We start from the raw sequence: 20,018 nt of genomic DNA on the forward strand, positions 1-20,018 counted from the left end.
ACCGTGCGTGTGGGCACGCACTCACTTGCATCTCCATTATTCTTTGTCTCCCCCTCCGCATATGGCAGCACAGTGTCCCGTGAACACAGAAGTGCAGTGGGCCCACAGTGCGAGGAACTTCAGCAAGACTCGAAGCAAGTACAAGGTAAGTGTGTTCCATCTATGATTGAGTAAACAGGAGCATTGCGAGCCCTGAGAGGTCCTCCTTTTCTTTCACATAACTTCTTCTAATACAGAGGGAAGGCAGCAAAGTCTTGCGTTCTAAGAAACACAAATGACCAAGAAACTCTATCATATCCTTTCTTACTCGTGTTGCTTAACCAACCACTTATTGTGTATATTTGGCAGAGAAAAAAGAGAAAGATAGGGGGACCCCTGGGTGGCTCAGTGGTTGAGCATCTGCCTTTGGCTCAGGGCAGGATCCGGGGTGATCCAGTCCCACATTGGCTCCCGGCAGGGAGCCTGCTTCTCCCTCGGCCTATGTCTCTGTCTCTCTTTGTGTCTCTCATGAATAAATAAATTTATTTTTTTAAATAGGACAACCCATAGTCCCTTATCCTTTCAGTTATTATTTACTTACCTCTCTGAAGGCAGAAAGTGTTGGTTGCATGTACATGAATCAGGAAGTAAAATAAAAAACAGTTGAAGTACTTTTGTTTAGTATTTGTATAGTTCTGGGAAGAACAAAATACATACATGTAGGAGGTACAAAATATACATTGTATAATTTCAACACAAGTTATATCTACACAATACAATTATATTTGTTCTTAGAGTTGAAGTTATCATTTGCATTGCACAAGATAAAGATGAATGATAAAATTCATGCTAGCAATTAAAAATTTAAATTTTACTTTAGGATGACAATAGCAAATAAAAAAACCATAACAAGTCAAGAGAGAAATTGCAGAAGACAGGAGGAAGTATTTTAGTACCTTCGATGGCTCCCCTTTCCTGGTTTTGAAACCAGGGAATCTCACATTTTCATTTAACATGAGCACCGCAAATTATGCAGCCAGCCCGGCAGAGCTAAAACAGAAAATGATGATGGGAAAGTAAAACTTGAAGTAGGGATAGATTTTTATTTTATTTTAGATCTTAAGATTTTTATTTAAATAAGTATTCTACTTAAATCTTATAGATTTTTATTTTATTTTAGATCTTATTATTTATTCATGAGAGACACAGAGAGAGAGAAGCAGAAACATAGGCAGAGGGAGAAGCAGGCTCCCCGCTGGGAGCCCAGGGCGGGACTCGATTCCAGAACCCTGGGATCACGACCTGAGCGGAAGGCAGATGCTCAACTACTGAGCCACCCAGGTGCCCCAGAAAACATTTAAATGACTATTTATTCAGGTAATTACAAAAAAAATGTGTTAATTCATTCCGAGAGAATTACAGACTACAAAGTTCTCGGTTATCCGCATCATTCAAACCTTTCTTTCCCAGGCATTGGTCAACCTAGAGTCTGCAGTAACAAGGAGCTCCGCTAGAGGGCAGCAGCTACCGCCCGTCGGCCCCAGGGCTCGCGAGCCCGCGATCCCAGCGGTTCCCTGGGACCCCTGAGGAGGTGAAGAGATGCTGAGCCCGGGAGAAGTCAGCTGTTTGTCTTGATGTAAATTTGCTCTGCTGCTTTGTTTCGGGAAGACAATGGGCTTCTTACTCCCAGGACTTGAGGTGTTTCTGTGCCAAAAATGAAGTAGCTGTGTTTTTATCTGCTCACCCCCTAGGACACGTTCCTAAAGTGAAAAGGAACATAATCTGGGGGCGCCTGGGTGCCCAGGTCATGATCCTGGGGTCCTGGGATGAAGCCCCACATCCGGCTCCCTGCTCAGGGGGGAGTGTGCTTCTCCCTCTCTCTCTGCCTCTCCCCCTACTGGTTCTCTCTCTCTCTCTCTCAAATAAATAAATAAAACCTTAAAAAAGAAATTGTAACATAGTCTGAAAGATCATTTGAAACTTAGTTTCCCTGTACAACCCAGTAGTAATTGGTCATTTTTATCTACTACGGGTTTGATCAAAAGGAACAACTCATTTCGCTGAGGCCACTTAGCAGCTAGCAGGTGATAACAATTTTGTGATCATAAAGAGCATGCAGATTTCAGAGGGAAAGTGCCAAGGCAAAGGATTAGAAAAGCACTTACAAAATCCACACTCTAGTCACTCAACTTGGCTGGGATTGTTGAAGAATCAGAATGTCCTGAACAGAACAAGAATCTAGAGGTCCGTATTTCAAAGGAAATAATTTGCAGAGATCCCTGTATTTAGCAAGATATGGAGAGCTGTTCAGCGAGTATTAAGGTGAGAGGAGCATTGCCCTGCAGATGAGTTGGCTCCAACATAGCTGGCAGTATCGTATTCAGTTGCTCCAACAAGATTTCCCAAATAAAAATCTTGTAAAAAGTGAATTGAAAGTTCTTTGAAACAGGATGTTAAGAAACCACTGTTGTGAACTCAACTCTCTGGAAAGAATTAAGAAAAAGTTCCCTTTATCCCAGCTTATCACAAGCCTCCAGGGCAGTGCTTCTCAAAAGAGGATGTTCCAGCCACTAGGGGTGCGTTTCTAAACTTGCAGGGGTGTTTGAGGTGGTCCCAGTGATTAGAGGCACTACCTCTTTTATTTATTTATTTATTTTGATTTGACTTATTTATTTATGAGAGACACAGAGAGAGAGGCAGAGACATAGGCAGAGGGAGAAGCAGGCTCCCTGGAGGGAGCCTGATGTGGGATTCGATCCTGGGACCGGGATCACGCCCTGAGCCAAAGGCAGATGCTCAACTGCCAAGCCACCCAGGGGTCCCACACCTCTTCCTTTTAATACAGTGGAGAGCCAGGGACATTAGCTGCCACAGGTGCACAGGGCACCGCCCCCCAAAAGTAAAGGTATTACTAAATGTCTCTCACAACTTTTAATGCCCTGCCTTAGATTTACAGGTGAAAAATTCTGTTTCTTAGAAACTAAGTCTATTTTGCATGTATTTATTTATTTATTTATTTATTTATTTATTTATTTAATCCATTCATTCATGAAAGACACAGAGAGGCAGAGACACAGGCAGAGGGAGAAGCAGGCTCCATGCAGGGAGCCCAACGCAGGACTCGATCCCAGGACCCCAGGATCACGCCCTGGGCCAAAGGCAGGCACTAAACCACTGAGCCACCCAGGGATCCCCTCTATTTTGCATTTAAGCACAAATCATTTGTAGTGTGGTTTTTAAAGTATTTTTTTTATTTTTTTTAATTTTTATTTATTTATGATAGTCACAGAGAGAGAGAGAGAGGCAGAGACACAGGCAGAGGGAGAAGCAGGCTCCATGCACCGGGAGCCTGATGTGGGATTCGATCCCGGGTCTCCAGGATCGCGCCCTGGGCCAAAGGCAGGCGCCAAACCGCTGCGCCACCCAGGGATCCCCTGTAGTGTGGTTTTAATAAAATTTGATGTTATAGGAATATGACTATGATATAAGTCAAAGGGAGATTGTGCTTTATTTCATTCAGAATTTTACCACGACTTGACACCATCTCTGAGGATCCTGTCAGCAGCCGTACCTGGTGGAGCCCAGCCACCAAGAGAACACACTGGGAACAGTCTGCATTTATAGCTCTTGATTCACGGTGGTTTCAAGCATACATTTAAATATACCTTTTTAGTCTTTATTCAAAATGTTAAATATAAAAAGATGAATCGAATTGAAGACTTTCCTTGTACCTCTTAAATTCCAGCAAACTCATAATCAGATGACCACTTCATTGTTTTTTAGCATGGCTATAACTGTGCAATTCCATATGTGAATGTTTCTTTTATTTCTTCTTTGTATTGCAGTCAAGCTGTGTGTGTGTGTGTGTGTGTGTGTGTGTGTGTGTTAGTTTTAATTCTGTGTATTACGGATTATATTTTCTATGGATTTCATTGAAGGGTAGTAAAGGAGAATAACAAAATATTTATCACAAAAGGGGCTTTGGGTCTCATAGGTTTGAAAGCCAAGGCTCTACAGGTCTTCCTTCCATGTGCAGCTATCTCACCATTTCTCCCTGTCTTCCCTACCCTATTTCTGCCCCTTGCACAGGAAGGAATGGGCAGTAACAAGAAATGGTTAGAAGCTAGCGTGTGAAGATTTTATTCTGATTAATAATTTTTAAATAGACGGTTGTAAGTTGAGCATTCTTAAATGATGTCAATATAAGTAAGCATTGTCAAAAGTACATATTAATTATTTCATTCATTAAGTATTACTAAGTACCTTACTAGTAAGGTACTAATAAACAGATAGTGTCTAAATAGCACCAAAATCATTGCTGCTTTAAAGAAAATCTCTTTCTGAAAACCAACCAACCAACAGGGATTTAACAAGAATATTACAATAGGTGACAAAACAATTGCGTGAAATTTTCAACTGGATATTTTGGAAGCACTTGCTAACTCTAACTCTAGGCAAGTTAGGTCTCAATAAGCCAAATCGGAATACATATGCAAGAAAAAAAAATAAAGCTAAATCTTAAAAAGAAATCACATTATGAGAGATAAAGCAACTTTTTTTTAATTTTTATTTATTTATGATAGTCACACACAGAGAGAGAGAGAGAGGCAGAGACACAGGCAGAGGGAGAAGCAGGCTCCATGTAGGGAGCCTGATGTGGGACTCGATCCTGGGTCTTTAGGATCAGGTCCTGGGCTGAAGGCAGCGCTAAACCACTGAGCTACCGGGCTGCCCCATAAAGCAACTTTTTAGAAAAAAAAATATGACAAATAAAATGGGGAAAGACTCTCATTATATCTCAAATACACATTTTTTTTAGAATCGGAATTACATGACTGTGAAATTAGTATATTTTTTAAAGCTCTTTGTATGGCTGGAATCAAACTCTTCATGGTAAATTTGGTAACAGAATGAAATACTCCTCTGCAGCTATTAGAAACAAACTTTACTGTGGAGTTTTTTCCCTTTCCTCTGGCTGCTGGCTAAAATCAAGTATGGAATAGCCAAAGGCAAAGCAGGCTAGGGAAGGGTGGCTATGTGACTAGGAGCAGGTCGCCTGACTTCTCAATGCCTGGGTTTCCTTATATGGTAGCACCATATTAAATGAATTAGTTCATATTATGTGCTTAGAACAGTGTCCAACATTTATAGTAAGAGGCACATAGCAAACAGTGTTATATCTCTTTTCCAAACCAGAAACATGAAGACTGTTGGTGGGAACAATTGCCTAACTTTAGGAAAGGCCATCTTGACCCAATTAAATAGTCACATGACTTGCTTAATACTTCAGGGCTCCAGATGTGAGAGATGCCAAACAGTCCAAATGTAATTAAGAGTGTTTGACAGCCTGCTAATCCTAGGGTGTTCCTGACTAAGCTGTATTCAGCTGTTCTAGTTAGAAAAATGGAAAATCTGTGTGGATTTAGATATTGGTGTTTCCCGAAGAAATTCTGAATTATCTCATTGGCAAGCAGCTTCCGGAAAGGTGGCTATTGACTCTGACCACAGTGAACCCAAGAACTCATGATCCTCTGACCCAGAGGAAAAAAAAAAAAAAAAAAAAAAAAAGAACTCACGTGAGAACTGATTAGGTGGCAAGACAGCAGGAAAACTAGTTTTACAACCTATCAGGTGGCTACAGGTTGGTCACATAATGTGGGGGAGCAGGAAAAAATGTGGGGCTACCACGTTTCACAGGGGGCCATCCGCGCAGAATACACTGCGTGGGAACGGGTTCTGGTCCTTCACGCAGCTCTGCAGTCCCAGAAAAGGCCTAATGCAGCTGGGGCACGAGGGCCCATCACACCACGTGGAAGCTACATCTGTTTGCCTTCCTTCTCGGCTTTCCGCGGCGTTGCATAACCACTGACCTTGCCCAGAGAGAAATGCAAAGGAGGTTTTAGATTATGTCATTTAGTCCTTAGAACTATCCTACCTCATTAAAACCATTGTCTTTACAGGCAAGAGAAACATAGATTTAGAGAAGTAGTAGCACTTGAGGTCACAAAGCTAAGTGAGCCTCACTCCAGGCTGCCCCACACCAAATTCCATGCTCTCGACCTATATGCTAGACTGCCTCCTTGGAACCAAGTACAATAAGTGTTTGTTTAGTGTTCTAACCCTCAGGGAGCTCCAAACACTCATGGACCTTGAATCACCACCCTCTCCATTATGCAGATAAGGACACAGGCAAAACAATGTGTAAGTCCTTTCCCCAAATGTATATGGATAACTAGTGGAGGTAGGATTCACACCCCGGTCTTTTAAATCTAAGTAGAATTTACAATAGGAGTGTCGAGAAAGAATGAGGTGAGCTATGCTGAGCACCTCATGGCAGGGGAAAGATTCGGAGATCAGGACCTCAGCCTAATTTTGCCTTTGCTTTTACAGGAATAGAGTTAGCTAATAATCACCTGCATCCTGATTGCTGCATTCGTACACTTGAGCTATACTCCCTTTCTCTAGATGGTACATAGGATTTGTATAATCTGGAAATGTCAAGGCACTTGGGTGGCTCAGTGACTGTCTGCCTTTGGCTCAGGTCCTGATCCTGGGGTCCTGGCATCCAGTGCCCATGGGGCTCCCCACGAGGAGTCTGCTTCTCCCTCTGCCTATGTCTCTGTCTCTCTCTGTGTCTCTCATGAATAAATAAATAAAATATTTTTTAAAAATCTGGAAATGTCTTCTCTGTTGGAGATGAATATTCGAGATTTAAGCAATATCCTCAAGACCTCATGGAAATCCCCCACGGGGTTAATAAGCAAACCCTAACTGTCCAGGATGCCAAGAGCTAGAACACCACAAGATGAGAAACTTCCATCCCTCTGGAGGACGAACCTCTGAATTTTGCAGAAAATGCCATTTGCAGGCTTACTCCACTATTTTTCTCTAATAACCGGTTACTTATTAGGAATTTCAGAAGATCTGGTGAAGGGAGGGTAGCTGAATCAATAGGACAAGAGAAATAACCTGTATGGATCTCTGTTATAGTTTACTTCCCTGGGCTGGTCTTGAGGTGCTGTGCCGCCCAGTCTCAAAACGCTGGCAGGCATCATGAGCAATTGTTCCAAGGAGGCCCACATTGGGCTCCTCGCAGGGATCCTGCTTCTCCCTCTACCTGTGTCTCTGCCTCTGTGTGTCTCTCATGAATAAGTAAATAAAATCTTAAAAAAAAAAAAAAAAAAAGGAAGGAAGAAAGAAAGAAAAAGAAATGTAAGTATATCAAAAATATCCTAAATGGAAACTTTGGGGGGAAATTCAAAAATAGAAATTAGAAGGTTTTTTTGCCCTCTTCTAGTCTAGTAACTTTGTTTTCTGTGTGAGCTGGAGAGCATATATTCTCCCACCGTGAGACGAGAGGGGGTCAGACACCGCAAACTACCCACAGGTGCCTTGGGCAGGAACTGCTAATGCTAAATCACATACAGTTTATTGCAGACCTAGATTAAAACGGAAGGAGAAAGATTCCTGCAACATGGCCTTGGGTGTCTGATAACAGTGCTTTGGAGCTTGACAGATGTGAAGCTGAGCGATTCCCCTTTACCTCTGCCAAAATATATGTTTCCCAACAGCCAGAAAGATAAAATGACTAAAGCCACGAATGAGAGGAGGGGAGTTGAGTATTAAAAATTTGAGATGTCTTGCAGAATGACGCTAAGCCCTGTGAGGAAAACCAGCACGTCGGCGTTCTTATCACAGCCAACTCTCCAGGAAAGGAAACCTAGCCTCCGGAGGCAAGTGTCAGAGTTTACTGGTTATAAAGGGATAGAGCCACAGTGACTTGCAAAGTGGCAAACCAACTCATCCAGCCTGATAACCAGTTCCTTGAAACCGGGCAATCTGGGGGATTTCCAGCCAGATCTGGAAATGTGCAAGAATGGGCCTTCGCCGCCAGGAAAATGAGGCGCATCAAACACCGAGGGCGCTCCAAATGACCGCCCGGACAAGTGGAATCGGGGAGTGTGGAGTGGCCTGTGCCTAACTTCTCAGTCAGAAAAAGGTCAAGGTGGTTATCGTTCTCTAAGTTTGGGTAGGAAGGCCAGCCAGTCTGATTTCACAATAGAGAAGGCAAGCCCTCCTGATCTGATGTTATCTATTACGATTCTCCTTCTTGTTCCCTCTCCACCAGGCACACTGGCCTCCTTGTTCCTCAGACAAGCTGCACGTGCTCCTGAGGGCCCTTGTCCTTGCTGTTCTCTCTACCTGGAATGTTCTTCCTCTAGATTTCCTCATGGCCCCCTCTCTCACTCCCTTGGAGTCTTTGCTGAAATTTTACTTTCCCAATAAGACCCGCTCTATTCATTTAATGTTGCTGCCATAACAAGTTACCAAAAACATAGTGATTTTTAAAATATTGTATTTATTATTTATTTAACAGAGAGAGCACAAGCAGGGGGAGCGGGAGAGGGAGAAGCAGACTCCCCGCTGAGCAGGGAGACTGATGCAGGGCTCCATCCCAGGACCCCAGGATCATGAATCCCAGGACTCCAGGATCATGACCTGAGCTGAAGGCAGACACTTAACTGACTAAGCCACCCAGGCACCCAAAAACATAGTGATTTAAAACAACACAAACTTATTCCCTTACAGCTCTGTTGGTTAGAAGTTCAGTATGGGGGATGACTGAGTGGCTCAGTGGTTGAGCATCTGCCTTCAGCCCAGGTCATGATCCCGGAGTCCTGGGATCTAGTCCCACAACAGGCTTCCTTCATGGAGCCTGTTTCTCCCTCTGCCTGTGTCTCTGTCTCTCTCTCTCTCTCTGTGTGTCTCTCATTAATAAATAAATAAAATCTTTGAGGGGAAAAAAAAGAAGTCCAGTATGGAAGCTGGAAGTCAGAAGTTCACTAAAATCAAGGTGTTGGTGGTCTGCATTCCTTTCTGAAGGTCTTAGGGGAGGATCCATCTCCTACTTCTTTGGGTTGTTGATGGAATTTAAGTCCTTGTGATTGTAGGACTGAAGTTCCTATTTCCTTGCTGGCTTCCAGCCCACTTCTAGAGGCTTCCCACATCCTTTAGCATGACTACCTTCAAAGCCAGTGACGACAGATTAAGCCCCTCTCCCACTTCATGGCTTTCTTTTTTTTTCTTCTCTTCTCACTTACAGAACCAGGAAAGATTCTCCACTTTTCATATTGTATGTGATTAGACTGGGCATACCTGGATAATCCAGGATAATTTCACCATATCACACCTGCAAAGCTTCTTTTGCAATATAAGCTAAATCACAGGATTCAGGGATTAGGCCATGAATATCTTTGAGGGAGCATTCAACATATTTAAAATCATGACAATTTAGTCAAGTTACCCAAGAGGAGAACAAATAACTTTATTTCAAACCCAATTCAGGATTATCCATCCTCTCCTCTAATCAGAGTTTGCTTGAAACCCAATGTAACATGTATCTCAAGGTGTTATATGTATCACTGACCATCCTTCCTAAGCCCAAGGCCTCTAACGGAAATTCTTCTGATCCCAGTAATTGATGACAGGACAGCTGTGCTGGGTATGTAACCTTTTCCCATAGTCACAGCTGATTAGAGCAGGGAAGACACTTTACCCAAAGGGCCACCAGTCCAGTGATTCTTTGATTTGAGCAAATAAGATCTAAAAATAATGGACAAACAACGATATAACTAATATTTTCCAAAGTCTGTTGTGTGCCAGGCTTGTATATAGCTCCTTACCTCTACTCTGTGAGTACAATTCACCCCACATGTAACATATACATATGTGTCAATATTCACACTACCCTATGATGAATGCTCTCCTACTAAATCCAAAAGAAGAACCCAGGTAGCCAATCTCTAAAGTTCACACTCCTATTACTGCCTTCTAACTGGGAAGGAACAATTCCAGAGAAGCCAAATATATATTTTTAATGAAAAATTCCTTCCTTTTTCCTTTCTTAATGACATGAAGTATATATTTGTATGTCCTAAAATGTATATAAATGCAATAATATTTTATATATTATTTTAAATAAAGATATCCTAAATGTCATTCAAATGTTATGAATGACATTAATACAGTAATATTGGCGTTTGAATTAAAACAGAACTACACTTAAAAAAATCACTGCTGTATATAAATGTCATTAATCTCTCTGGACTATAAAACTAGAATAAAATTCATAAATGAACACACATCATAATTTCTCCACAGATGGATTCTACTTAAGCTAGGTAGACATGAAATGAAAAGGCTAATATTTACCCAATTTAAACAGGTATTTAAGGAAAGGAATATTTTAGGATACCCATTAATTCTTAAATCAGGTTATAAACTTTGATTGAGAAAACCTTTTCATCACATACCAGTGGGCACATGATATCCACACGACTTACCACTGGTGATATCAGCCTTGATCATTTGGTTAAGGTGGTGTTTGCCAGGCTTCTTCACTGTAAAGTCACTAATTTTTCTTTCCATGCTCTAACTTTGGATGTGAACCACTAAGTCCAGTCCACATTTAAGTGATGTTTTGTTTACTATTTATTTTGAAAATATTTCAAACTTCTAAGAAAGATACATAAGCAGTGTGATTTACCCCCACATACTCTTCCAGTATTCATCACTGATAACATTTTCCACATCTACTTTATCAATTTCTTTGCCATGCTCCCTCTACAAATATATATATTATTGCTACTCAAATTACTATCTTCTGACTGAAGCATTTCCAAGTAAGTTGTAGGCAACATAATCCTCTATCTCAAGTATTTCAGCATGTATATTCTTTTTCTTAAAAAAGATTTTATTTATTTATTTGAGACAAAGAGAGAGCATGAGCAGGGGGGAGGGGTAGAGGGAAAGGGAAGAGCAAATTCCCTGGTCAGCAGGGAGCCCGATGTGGGGGGACTCTATCCCAGGACCCGGGGATCATGACCTGAGCTGAAGGCAGCTGCTTAACCAACTCAGCCATGCAGCTGCCCAGCAGTACATATATTCTAAGAACAAGGAGTTCTTAACCCATAATCAAAGAATCCTTTCATCATCAATGTGATGATCAATTTCAGGAAATTTAACATTAATGAAATACTATTATTGAACATATGGCCCAGCATTTCTGCTGTTGTCTGTGATGGAGTATCTGGTACTGGCTCTCTTGCCTTAGTTATAAAATTAGGCACAATGTCTAAGGCAAGTATCTTCAGACATTGGAGAAGAAGCAACACAAGGCCAACTAGGCAACACAAGCGTGCAATCAATCCCTGAAGGCAGGGAAATATAAGAGGTAAGCCTCCTGAAGCACTTGGCTCCCTGCCTGGGGAAAATTTCCCTGATTGCCGCATAGCCATCTGGAATCCAAGCAGAGAAGGGCAGTCCCTCTGATCTGGAGAGGAAAAGATTGGAGTTAGGGGCAGCTGAAGTCCTGGAATCTGCAAGGCAAGGCCCCAGAGAGGCAGGAGCTGTGTAGCCTATAATCATGAGTTTATGCTGATACTTCCAATTCTCACCCAACATCATTAGGCCTCCCCTAGTCTCCTCCTACTCCATATCTCTTGCTCTTTTTCAGAAACCCAGTGTGAGAGCACACAGGCAAGTTAAGTCACCATTGTCATTGTCGAGTCTCCCATCTGAGGAAAAGCTTGCCAGTAGTGAGGTGGGCAGAAGGAGCAACGTGGAGCACAGCAATCACTGGTGTGAAACTCAAAACTAATGATATTAAACCCCAAAAATAATGGATTTGGTGAGAGAGTGCACCAAGTCTAAATAGGACTTTAGGGATCCCTGGGTGGCGCAGCGGTTTGGTGCCTGCCTTTGGCCCAGGGCGCGATCCTGGAGACCCGGGATTGAATCCCACGTCGGGCTCCCGGTGCATGGAGCCTGCTTCCCCCTCTGCCTGTGTCTCTGCCTCTCTCTCTGTGTGTGACTATCATAAATAAATAAAACATTTAAAAATAAATAAATAAATAAATAAATAAATAAATAAATAAATAAATAAATAGGACTTTAGAGGGTAGACAATACCATATTGTGCCTCTTCATGCATCAATCATTATATTCTCTAACCAGAATTCCAAGTTATTTAATTGTAGTTTACTCTTAAATTAGCTAGATAATTACCTCTCGCCACAACTTCTTCATTCCTAAGCTCTTTCTCTTGATTCCTTGCTTTGTTGTCTGGTGTCCATCTTTCAGTGGTTCTTTCAAGAGAAACCCTCTTGAGGTTTATGGGTTGATTTTCCCTTGAGTCAATGATTCTCAACCTTGGCTTCATACTGTAATGACCTGAGAGCTTCTGAAAAACCAATGACTTTTGGCTATCATTCCAAACCAATTCAACCAGTTTCTCTAACAGTATGATCCATGCAACAGTATTTTTTAAAAATTCTCAAAGGGTCCTAATGTACAGACGAGTAAATATCTCCAATCTCAGAGAAATTACACTAAGAGAATAAGCGCTCTTAGTAGGAAAAAACAAAAAGGCCAAAGGAAGTTACAAACAAGGGTCAAAGAAGCAGCCTGGTTGAGAATCACTGCTTTATTCTTTCAGATTTGAGAATTTGTTGTCTCTATACTAGAGACTCTTTGGGTGGACTTTTAAAAACTGTATCACATTTTTGTTCCCTCAGAATTTCGTATGCATAAGAATCACCTAAAAATCTGGTCACGTGCAGATTCTGATTCAGTAGATATGGAATGGCAGCAGAGATCCTGCATTCCTAATAAGCTCCCAAGTAATCCCGGAGCTGCTGGTGCGTGAGTCGCATTTCTGAACAACAAAGGTATAAACCTTCTCCTCTGTCTTCTGTAGAGAAGATTGCTAGGGAGGAATCTGAAGCTATCTGTACTTGACCTTTTTTTTTTTTTTTTTGCCTTCTTTCTGGATGTCCATATGAATTTCTGTTTAATCTTTGAAATCCAGATTTAGTTAGGTTACACGTATTAACAAAGTATAAAATGAAGATTCTCACCCTGATACTGCATTTGCTTTGAACTTTTTCTTTTAGTGCCTGTGAGGCCCAAATCTGCATCAGTTCCTACTGTTCCTGAGGATTCCACATAGGATTGATATGATACCTGGTCTACACAGTGGCTGAGATGTCTGCTTCCTTCTTTCACACATTCATTCCTACAATAAAGTGCCCATCAGTTGAGGTAACTGGAATTAGTTTGTTCCTTGCAACCAAAAGAAATTTATTAAAACAATTAGAAACCATAGATTTGAAAATATTCAATATAAAAATAAAGATTGCATAGAATGCTACATCAAAAAGCAACATTAGTGCAAAAAAAAGTACTTACAGTAATGATTGGCAAGAAGTGGGAGAAGGGGCCGAGAAGTTTTCCCAATTTCAGTGTCTTTCTTACTATTTGAACTAGATCAGCTAACAGATGATAAATAAGAGAAAAGCTTAAAAAAGAAAAGTTATAGTGCCAAAAAAAGAAAGGGAAAGTTTAAAGTGTGGTGCTAAAGGATTTTGGAAGACTTAACCAATTAAAAGCTGAAAACTGGGACATAAAAAATTCTTAAAGAAATAGTAGGGCAAGATTTTAAACTAGGAAAATTATAAAAACTCATAAAACAAAAGTACAACATGAGCTACAAAATAAGATTAGAGCAAGAAAATAAAATTCAAAAGGAAACCAGAAAGTTAAAGTAACTTGTTAAAACTAAAATAAAAATGAAGTCAGTTGTAAAATAATTTTAAATAGATAAAATTCAAAAATAAAAGGTTGAAAGTCAGCAGGGTAATGAGATATAAATTAGGATATGAGAGGGGCACCTGGGTGGTTGGGTGGTTGGGCATCTGTCTTTGGCCTAGGTCGTGATCCTGGGGTCCTGGAATCAAGTTCCGCCTCAGGCTCCCTCCAGGGAGCCTGCTTCTCCCTCTGCCTGTGACTCTGCCTCTCTCTCTGTGTCTGTCGCGAATAAATAAATACAATCTTTTTTTAAAAAAAAGATAGGGGCAGCTGGGGTGGCCCAGTGGTTTGGCGCCGCCTTCAGCCCAGTGTGTGATCCTGGAGACCCGGGATCGGGTCCCACGTCAGGCTCCCTGCATGGAGCCTGCTTCTCCCTCTGCCTATGTCTCTGCCTCTCTCTCTCTCTGTCATGAATAAATATATAAAATCTTAAAATTTTTTTTAAATAAAAAAAAAAGATAGGATATGAGATACTTGTTTAAAACATGAGATTAGGGGGATCCCTGTGTGGCTTAGTGGTTTAGCACCTGCCTTTGCCCCGGGTTGTGATCCTGGAGTCCCGGGATGGAGTCCCAGTATCAATCTCAAATTGGGTTCCCTGCATGGGGCCTGCCTCACCCTCTGCCTGTGTCTCTCTCTCTCTCTTTCCTCCTCTGCGAGTGTCTCTCATGAATAAATAAATAAAATCTTAAAAAAAAAAAAAAAGCATGAGAGTAGAATTAAAGGGAAATACAATTAGATAATTTATATAGATTTAAAATACCTCCAGAATATTTTTTTTTTTTTTTATGATAGTCACAGAGAGAGAGAGAGAGGCAGAGACACAGGCAGAGGGAGAAGCAGGCTCCATGCACTGGGAGCCCGATGTGGGATTCGATCGCGGGTCTCCAGGATCGCGCCCTGGGCCAAAGGCAGGCGCCAAACCGCTGCGCCACCCAGGGATCCCCCTCCAGAATATTTTTTAAAAAATAAAAAGTTTGAAAGTTAGAGGGATAGAGAGGAGAAAAAAATGTTTTGAAACATAGCAAGGCGTAAGAAAGCATGGTGCTTATTGTCTTGCCCTGAGATAATCTGCTAATGAAATAGTGGTGTCTTCGGGTGGAACCTGAGGGGACAGAGAGCAATGTGACACCTTGGTCATGGAGACTTCCCCTTTGCTCCCCTCAGCAAGTGCCAAAGGCCAGCCTCACCAGCAGTAATCAGAGAAGACAGATAGGAGGTATTAATACAGCAAACTCACAGCTGGATGGCACCAACCTGACCCAGGAGAAACTCCCTAGCCTGCCAGCTACATTCCCTCTTGGATTATCTCCTCCAAATTTAGCCCACTTTCAGAGTCAGGGGAAACTACTTTCTCTAGATTAATAACCTACAAAGCATCAGGTGTCAGCAGTTGTCTTATGTCTCTAGACAATTTTTTAGGAACTGTAGTACAGCCCCCTGATAAAAAGGGCATTTATTTAACACATGTTTATTGGGCATCTTCCCTATCCCGAGCAGTGTGCTAGACTCCAGGAATACCTTAATGAGTTAGTAACAGAGCTCCCTTAACAGAGATCTAGACTCACTGCATGGAAAGGACAGAGGAGTTCTAATAGGTTTTTCTTTTTTAAAGATTTATCCATTAATATGAGAGGGAGAGAGAGCATGTGTGAGAGTGAACAGGGAGAAGGACAGAGAGAGAGAGTCCTGAAGCAGACTCCCCGCTGAGAGTGGAGCATAACAGGGGCTCCATCCCAGGACCCAGAGATCACAATCTGAGCTGAAATCAAGAGTTGGCTGCTTAACCCACTGAGACCCAGGTCCCCCTAGATAGTTTTAATACACTAGTGATGACACAAAGAGAAGGGTTGGCTCTGAGCAGGAGGGCCACCTTTGCTTCTGCAATGGTAGGAAGAGAAGTGAGGGTGTGGGAGGAGGTAGGGGGGCAGAGTTTAGGGTTTGGGGATATTACATTGAGTGGGATGAATTCTCTTGATGAAGGAGGGTTTGTTCTGAGCATGAGGAATCTGGAGGCAAGTGGAGGTCTTGAGGTAAGTGGGAGAGAGAGGGCTGGGAGGGTCATAAAGGAAACTGGAGAAGGAGCTAAGAACAAGTAAACAGTCTGACACACAGCAGCGAGGGCCAAGCGCCAAGTGGAGGCTGGGGTGGTGCCATGATGAGTGGCAGGGTTTGGGTGACCAGGTGTGGGAGACACAACTAATTACAAAACAATGTGAAAAGTCCCAGTATGACAGGGTAATTTATTGAGACATTAATCTGTGTCTGCTTGCATTGATTTTGTATTTTGCTCTCCATCTATTTTCAAGGATGACTTCAGGGCTCTCTGTGTCAGAGAAGTTTGGGGTTAAATGCTTGAAGAAAATCTCCTGCTAGGCCTCTTTTAAAGCAGAGGTCTTGAAGTGACCTCCAGGCTAATACTTTTACAGGTATGCTTCATTTGTAATGAAGAGTGTTTTGAAGTTTTAAAAAAACTGTGGGCAATATTTGAAAGTAGATTTCACCTTAAAATGTAAGATTTTAGTGTTTCCTGGGGAAACTGGATGGCCTGACAATACTGGGCTGCACTTTCATCTGGCTCCAATTAGTTGGAGCTGAGTAATGTCTGCCTCTTTTAAGGGGTTACGACCCCCAGTTTCCTGTGATCCCTACCATTCCCTGTGGTCTTACACTTAACCAACACCACTAATGTAGCTTACATGCTTGTCCCTAGAACCGTCCCTCGGAAGAAGTAGGCATGGAAGCACGAAGGCCTGTGGGCTCTCGGGTCTACAGTTCCTTGGTGTGGCAAAGACACAGAGGAAGAATGCAGACCCAATGCAGACCCAATGCCCTTACGGTCTGGATCATCCAGCCTTGGCAAAGACTCCTACCCAGAAAGAAGCAGAGGAGCCAGGGATACCAAGCAGCAGGTGTGGATACTGACAGTTATCTAGGACAATCTGAGACTAAAGGAATTCTTCCTCTGTAATCATGGTAACCCAGGTTCTTGTGAAATCCTAAAGTAGGTAGGAGTAGGAGAGCTCACAGTGACACAATTGTTTTCCACTAGCCTTTGGAGAGGTGGCTTGAGGTTACAATTAATGACAGAAAACAAGCACTCACATCACTTCTTGCACATACACGTTTGCAGAAGATATTTTTTTAAGATTATAATTTATTTATTCATGAGAGGCACAGAGAGAGAGAGAGAGAGAGAGAGAGAGGCAGAGACACAGCCAGAGGAGAAGCAGGTTCCATGCAGGGAGCCCGACGTGGGACTGGATCCTGAGTCTCCAGGACCACAACCCCGGCCAAAGGCGGCGCTAAACCGCTGGGCCACCATGGCTGCCCTTGCAGCAGATTTTAAACACCAAAGTGGAGATTTAAGGAAAGGGCTAAGAGAACACAAAGCAAAGGAGTGAGTGAGGTTAAGTTTGGGTAGGATAGTTTTGGAAGTTTTTGAGAGAGGATTTAATTTGGGTTTTGAAGCACAAGTAGGAGGCCTCCAAATAAAGGCCATTCTTCTCAAAGGCAAACATTTGAGAGTACAAAGCATATTCAGGGACATGTGGCAGTTCAGGGCAGTTCAGGGCAGCTAGGGCATCAGATACCTATTTCTGGTGGGGGACGGGGAGTCAAAGATGAGATAGAATAGAAGGGGGTGAAATGAGAAGGAAAGGTTTAAGCTTTCATGCCTGTTTCCTGTAATGGGGAGTCCCTGGCCATTTTTACCATACGATTGTGCTGGCAGTATGGCCAGTGCTTGGGGGAAAGGAAGACTGGACAAAGGCCACTGAGTAGATTCTTGCAATAATGTAGGTGAGAGATGATAAAGCCTGAAACTAGGGCAATGATTGTGGGAATGGAGAGAATGGTTTGGATTTCAACAACCATATATTGAGTGCTTACTGCGTGCCAGGTATTGTGCTTGGTGCTGAGCATACACTGATAAATAGATGACGCTAGCTCTTGCCTTGAAGAAGCTCATTCACCAGGGGACAAAGGTTACCACACCTGGCAGAGCCAGCTAAGAGCTAAAGCATTCGGGAGCTTCAAGCCTTAGCTGCATGTGTTGTGTAATCCATCACCGGTAGAATTCAGAGGGTCCCACTCATTTCTACACAGGTTCAGGAGCCATCGGACAGCTGTTCATCCTCCTTGTTCGGAAACTTACTCCATCTGCCGGGCTATTGTAGCTTGTTCTCTTTAATTCAAGGGATGGAGAAATAATCAGAATATTGTTTAATTTCAAAGAAGATATTTAAGTAGATAATTTTTTAACATAGTAAGTTGCAATCATTTAGGATAAGATGGAATTGATATTAACTCTCCTGTCAGGGGAACTCAGTTAATGCTTTAATATTGTATCTTATAATTTTATTGTGACAATAAATTCAATCAGCTTCCAAACCACTCTGAGTCTTTTCCCATTTGCAAGCATGGGATGCCAACTGCCTTTGGCTGTTTACCACCTGCTGACGTCTCCATGTCACACAGTACCTGGTGTCTGTGTGTACATATACACCAGTATACACACACTATGTCAGGGGTGATATATGCTGTGAGAAAAAAATGAGTAAAAATAAAGAATGATGGGAGAGAACTGGTATTTTATATATGGCCCTTGGGCTGCTCAGGGAGGGCCTCTCTCAAGAAGCAGCATTTGAGCAGAGATCTATTAAAGGCAGGGGGAAGGTGTGGGGTGGGATTGGAATCAGCCATCCAAACAGCTAGGGTTGAGGGTTGCAAGCAGATGGATGAGGGAGAACAAATATTCTGGGTAAGCATCAAGCTTGCCCTCTTGGAAGACGGGACAAGTGTAGATCTAGGAAGTGAAAAGCGGTAAAGGGATAGGACAGGATGTGCCCATTGATGGGACTGGAGATTTACTCCTTTAACCTGGCATTTTTCGTAAGTCATCTGAAAAAAATCCAGTGCAGAGGGATACTGATCACTGGTTGTTACAATAATGATCGGCAAGTGCCTGGGAACTTGTGAGGTTTTATCAGAAGTTTTGAGCACCATAATGGGTGATAAGATTTGTAGATGCGGATCATTGCTGTATCCCCAATGCCTGGCACATAGCAGGAGCTCGATATAAACTTGTTGAGTGCATGTTTGAAGTCTTTCTTTGCTTTTTCAGCGCTCGCTTCAGCAGCACATATATATCTTTGCCTTTTCAACTTTCAGGATATTATTAATAACTAAACTGTCTAGGACATTATGCTCACCTATCATTAAAAGGCAAACAACAATGAATTCATCTTGTGCTCTGTGAACGTCTGTTAGCTTATAGCAGTTGTCTCCAGGGTGGCCCTCGCTGTGCCCTTTACACTGGACAGAACACAACCACTCTATGATGTCTCTGCAAACACTGGCACCTGACCTGTCCAGATATTACTGGCAATGCCAGAGATCGCTTTCCATCACAAGACCAAAACCGTACTTGCAGGAGGTAGTGGTGCTTCCCTACTTTTGTTACATCGCTCGGTGTTCTCGGTTATCTAAAGGGCATCACGAATTCCAGACTCCTTCACACTAATTACTCATTTTAGATCATTTCTAAACATGCATATTTTTAGAAGTCTTACAAGACCAAATAAACCTCGACACTTCGAAAAAGTGAAAGCGTGAGATCGGACCTTTTTTTTCTCTTCCCCCCCCCCCCCCCAAGCGAAGGGATTCGTAAATAATTTTTTTAAATCAGACGTTAAAAAGATAAATCCAAAAGAAAAAAACAATCCATCCCTCCAGCTCCTAACACTGCATTAATTCCCTTCACTTTACTGCACCACGCAGAACCACTGGTGCGACAAAAAAACCTTCTTTTACCGGATACCCTGCACGCAAGGCCCCGACGGACTGGATCACAGTTAACTAGCTCCTCCGGCGCTTCACCAGTGGGCGCTCGGTCGGCAGAACGGCGGCGCGTGCGAGCGGCAGCGCCTGGGCAGCCGGGCCCTCCGCTCCGCGCCGCCGCCCGGGGCTCCCACGGCGAGACGCGGCCCGGGCGCGGGGCAGGACGGGGTCTGGCCGCAGTCCCGGCGCGCCCGGGTGTGTCCTCCTCCTCCTCCTCCTCCGCCGCCGCCGCCGCCCCCGCCCCCGCCCGGCCGCCGCAGCCCGGGCTCGACGTCCCCGCCCCCAGGCCCGCCCCGCGCCGCCGTCGACCTTCCTCTAACCCGCGCCGAGGAGGGCGGCTCGGAAACTGCTGTGTCAGAAGGGTTCGAGGAGCCCGGGGTCGGCGCCAGCTTTAATTCGGGAGGAATGACTACCTCGGGCCGGCCCGCTCGGACTCAGCAGGGAGCACCGCGTCGCAGCTGTCGGCAGGGCGCGTCCTCAGCCCCGCCCGGGGCCCTCCCCGCGGCCCTCCGCCTCCCGCCTCCCGCTCCCGCTCCCGCTCCCGGGGCGCC

General features: G+C 43.3%; 1 protein-coding gene across 16 annotated transcripts; it reads right to left on the reverse strand.

The window, feature by feature from the left end:
- Positions 1 to 1,345: 1,345 nt before the first annotated feature.
- On the reverse strand, positions 1,346 to 20,018 carry LOC102152522. Of its 16 annotated transcripts, XR_005379943.1 has the most exons (7): positions 19,881 to 20,018; positions 17,518 to 17,812; positions 13,228 to 13,310; positions 12,897 to 13,101; positions 12,046 to 12,220; positions 6,949 to 7,142; positions 4,627 to 5,849 (listed from the first exon to the last, which is right to left on the reverse strand). XR_005379943.1 is itself a non-coding variant. In XM_038577120.1 (3 exons), exons 1-3 carry the CDS (start codon positions 12,954 to 12,956, stop codon positions 10,926 to 10,928), a joined length of 621 nt encoding a protein of 206 aa, XP_038433048.1. In that variant the 5' UTR covers positions 12,957 to 13,214; the 3' UTR covers positions 9,592 to 10,925. The 16 variants fall into 16 exon arrangements, 1 of the variants encoding a protein (XP_038433048.1); XR_005379948.1 differs by lacking the exons at positions 4,627 to 5,849; positions 6,949 to 7,142 and adding an exon at positions 1,346 to 1,683; XR_005379950.1 differs by lacking the exon at positions 6,949 to 7,142 and having other exon boundaries at positions 12,897 to 13,054; positions 17,623 to 17,812.

The sequence above is a fragment of the Canis lupus genome, chromosome 27 (assembly GCF_011100685.1).
Source record: "Canis lupus familiaris isolate Mischka breed German Shepherd chromosome 27, alternate assembly UU_Cfam_GSD_1.0, whole genome shotgun sequence".
Lineage (NCBI taxonomy): Eukaryota > Metazoa > Chordata > Mammalia > Carnivora > Canidae > Canis > Canis lupus.

Excerpts from the sequence above, each read along its gene's own strand:
- LOC102152522 (XM_038577120.1), bottom strand. The coding sequence starts at position 12,956 with ATGCAGATTTGGGCCTCACAGGCACTAAAAGAAAAAGTTCAAAGCAAA. Across the intron at positions 12,221-12,896 it reads AAAGCAAATGCAGTATCAGG|AAGCTCTCAGGTCATTACAG; the intron begins GTGAGAATCTTC and ends TTGGTTTTTCAG. Across the intron at positions 11,312-12,045 it reads TGAAGAAGTTGTGGCGAGAG|ATCAGAGGGACTGCCCTTCT; the intron begins GTAATTATCTAG and ends TTTCCTCTCCAG.